At 41.7% G+C, this 3,061-nt stretch overlaps 1 protein-coding gene across 1 annotated transcript; it reads left to right on the top strand.

Moving 5' to 3' along the window:
- Positions 1-1,903: 1,903 nt before the first annotated feature.
- Positions 1,904-2,620, top strand: CCR75_009660 (uncharacterized protein; the record flags this gene model as incomplete). The annotated part of the gene is made up of 1 exon (XM_067967699.1): positions 1,904-2,620. The coding sequence occupies one exon, from the start codon at positions 1,904-1,906 to the stop codon at positions 2,618-2,620; it is 717 nt and encodes a 238-aa protein (XP_067819322.1).
- Between the last annotated feature and the right edge of the window lie 441 nt (positions 2,621-3,061).

Genomic DNA, 3,061 nt, shown 5'->3' with positions numbered 1-3,061 from the left:
TCTCATTCGAAGGCTCATAATCAGCCGCCTGACGGGTATCAGGCGACTGTTCCATCCTCCCCGAGTCGGCCATTTCGTCCGACTCGCACTCATAATCGACCTCTAAAGAGGGGTCGTACTCACGTGGTGAATCACCACGTGCACTCGCAACACCAAGTGTTGTGCGAGTGGAAGACACTACGGTAGACGGAACGTCTACCGCAAGAGATAACAATGCGTCACCCGCGGCTGCACGAACCGCAGCCGAAGGTTCAACACTATCCTCACCCCGCATGAATTGTTCCTTCATGCGATGGAATTTAAAATGATGGATCTGACCAATCAAAATCATTTTAAAAATTAAGTGGTCATTTAGCGACCACTCCACCTAATGACATTCAGAGTGATTGTCGTTTAAGGGAGGGGTGATGTAACGGGGTGTATCGTTACATGAAATTAACAATAAAAGATTGTTAATTAATATTATCCAAAAGGTAGATAATATTTGGAGGAAATTACTTTAAATAGTAATTTCCTGAATTCTTATCCATAAATAGGTATAGACCATTATGTCTATTTATTCCGCAGACTAATCAGCTGTAGAAGTAATCAAAGAGAGTTACGAGATAAGATAGATAAGAATTCATTTACATGTTTAGTATTAGTTTATAGTTAAGACAACATTTACAAAGATAGATTAACAAGACACTTAACTATATTAATACAGTTTTCATTTTACCCTCTTAAGTTAACTTGTCTTAAGAGAAGTCTTCCTCTATACGTACAGTGTACGTCACCTAACGAGAGGCACCACTCACAACTGAAGCAGTGTGAAGTGGACTTGTACTGAAACAGTACAAGTCGCAGTGCCCCGTTACAGCTATATTCTACTAAGCGAAACTTACTTCAAAACGCCTTAACTTAGAATACAATCTTCATGCAAGGAATGGTTTGACCGTAAACGAAGAGACGTTTCTGCTGCTGCAAATCATAAAAGCAACGTATTTGAAATTATGAGTGGTTAGAGATGTCCGGCTCCTAAGTAGCGAAAGTGTTGACCACATTTTGATAGCAAAAAATAACTGAAGCGATATGCCTTACTTCAAACAACGATTAGCGCTAAGCGCAATACGTGGTTGGAGCCAATTCATGTGCTTCTTATGGTGTTTAAGGAACATGGAAATGAAGGGTATTTTCCCAAAATTCGCTTTTTGATTTTGCAATTTGAGCCGTATCGTTTTACGATAACAGAAAGGCTAAGCTTCGAGTTTCAATTTTCAACGTAAAGACTAATATCGTAATGAAGGTCATCCGGTATCATTGGATGGGGGGTACTGAAGTCACATCTACTTTTAAATTTGCGCTTGCAAATGAGATTATCCATCTTCATTAAATAGTGCATCACTTCATTTAATATCATCTCACAAGTACATATGCATCCCAGGTTTTAGTGCTGCCAGAACTGCTGACTGAGCAGTTTGAAGAAGCACAGAGTTAGGCTGCGCATTTCTCGCCATCTCAGCATCGGCTCTTTTAGCACACTGGGTGGGACGAGTAGCCAGAGACGGAAAGATTCGTGCGGCCACCTGGGCTGGTAAGAAATCTGCTACAGCTCAGTAAAGAAATGCAAGCAAAGAAAGAGGATGTGGATTCGACAGGCTGTAATTCTCGATCAGTTGTTAATTCTTCTCTATGCGAGCTTGAATCCTCAGATAGGCCGTAACTTCGAATTACTGTGATCTCGAGATTGCAAGACCGGCTTTCAAGATGTCCTAGTTGCCTGACCATGGTTGGGAAAGATTAAAGGATAGGCTACGTGACCATGGTTGGGAAAAATTAAAGGATAGGCTACGATCGTACCAAGCACTCTTTTCCGAGATTTACTGAAAGATCATTCTCAAATTATTGCTCTCCTTGGTGAAGCATGCATTTCAGTATATTGAGTGCCGTCGCGGCATGCTCTATTGCTGTCGCTTCATCGGAGAGTATGGATCGCGACACAATTGTTCCTTTTCCAGAGATTGAGCCTCAGTCAGATTTTGACAAATTAATGCTAAAGTATAAGCCTCAGCTTCATATCAGCTCAGGCTGCCAGCCGTACCCCGCAGTCGACCAACATGGGTACACAAGCAACGGACTAGGTGTCTCAAAAGTGGGAACTAGTTGCGATGGTTCTCCTCTTGGTTCCCAGGTCTATGCACGAATTAAAAAGTACTTATCTCTTTACGGCATCATGTACGCGTGGTACTTCCCTCGGGAATACATATTGAGGCCATTCGGTAATCGTCACAGCTGGGAGAACGCTGTGGTGTGGCTGAGTGAGAAGGATGACCACAGGTTGTTAGCTGTGGCTACTAGCGGCATGATTACTTACAGGAAGTACGAACCCGTGGACGATGATAACTTGGACGGAGACAGTATTAAGCTGGAGTACACCTACCTACTCGCTTCCAATCACTATCTTAAGGCGACTTCGGACAAGGGTGAAAAGCAGGATTTAATTTCGTGGACCAACCTGACTGGGCCCGCTTTGGAAGCACTTCAAAGTAAGGATTCATTCGGTGGCTACACGCCTCTAAGTGACGACGAGTTCGCACATAACATGGAACTTTCCTTCCCATTCTCAATGTTCGAATACTAGTGGACGTGCTTTGACGCCACCTCGCAAAAGCATATTTCAATTCACTTGAGCAGTGGGGTATCCCGAAAGGCATTTCCATGCAAAATTGAAATGCAATCGTTTTAATGACGCTCTCAAACGAAATGAGCTACACCTCGTGCTTTCGTATTTACAGTTTACTTTATAGCCCTAAACGACTGTCCACTTTAAGAAACATTTAGCTGAAACGCATAAATGTTTGAAGTGTAAGGGTGTGCAATTACATAAATACCACTACGAGTAAAATACCTTTTATCTTATTTTAAAATAGTTATTTACTAAAATTCCATTTTATCATGGGTAACAAATATGGTCGCCACCAGGTTTAAATCTGGCGGCCAAAATCTATATTTAAAATTAGGTAGGGTAAGTTTTTAGGATTTAAATAATAAAATATTGTGCAGTCCCCCTTTTGATCTTAAA

This window comes from Bremia lactucae, linkage group LG15 (genome assembly GCF_004359215.1).
Source record: "Bremia lactucae strain SF5 linkage group LG15, whole genome shotgun sequence".
Lineage (NCBI taxonomy): Eukaryota > Oomycota > Peronosporomycetes > Peronosporales > Peronosporaceae > Bremia > Bremia lactucae.
This window is presented reverse-complemented; position numbering and strand designations above follow the sequence as displayed.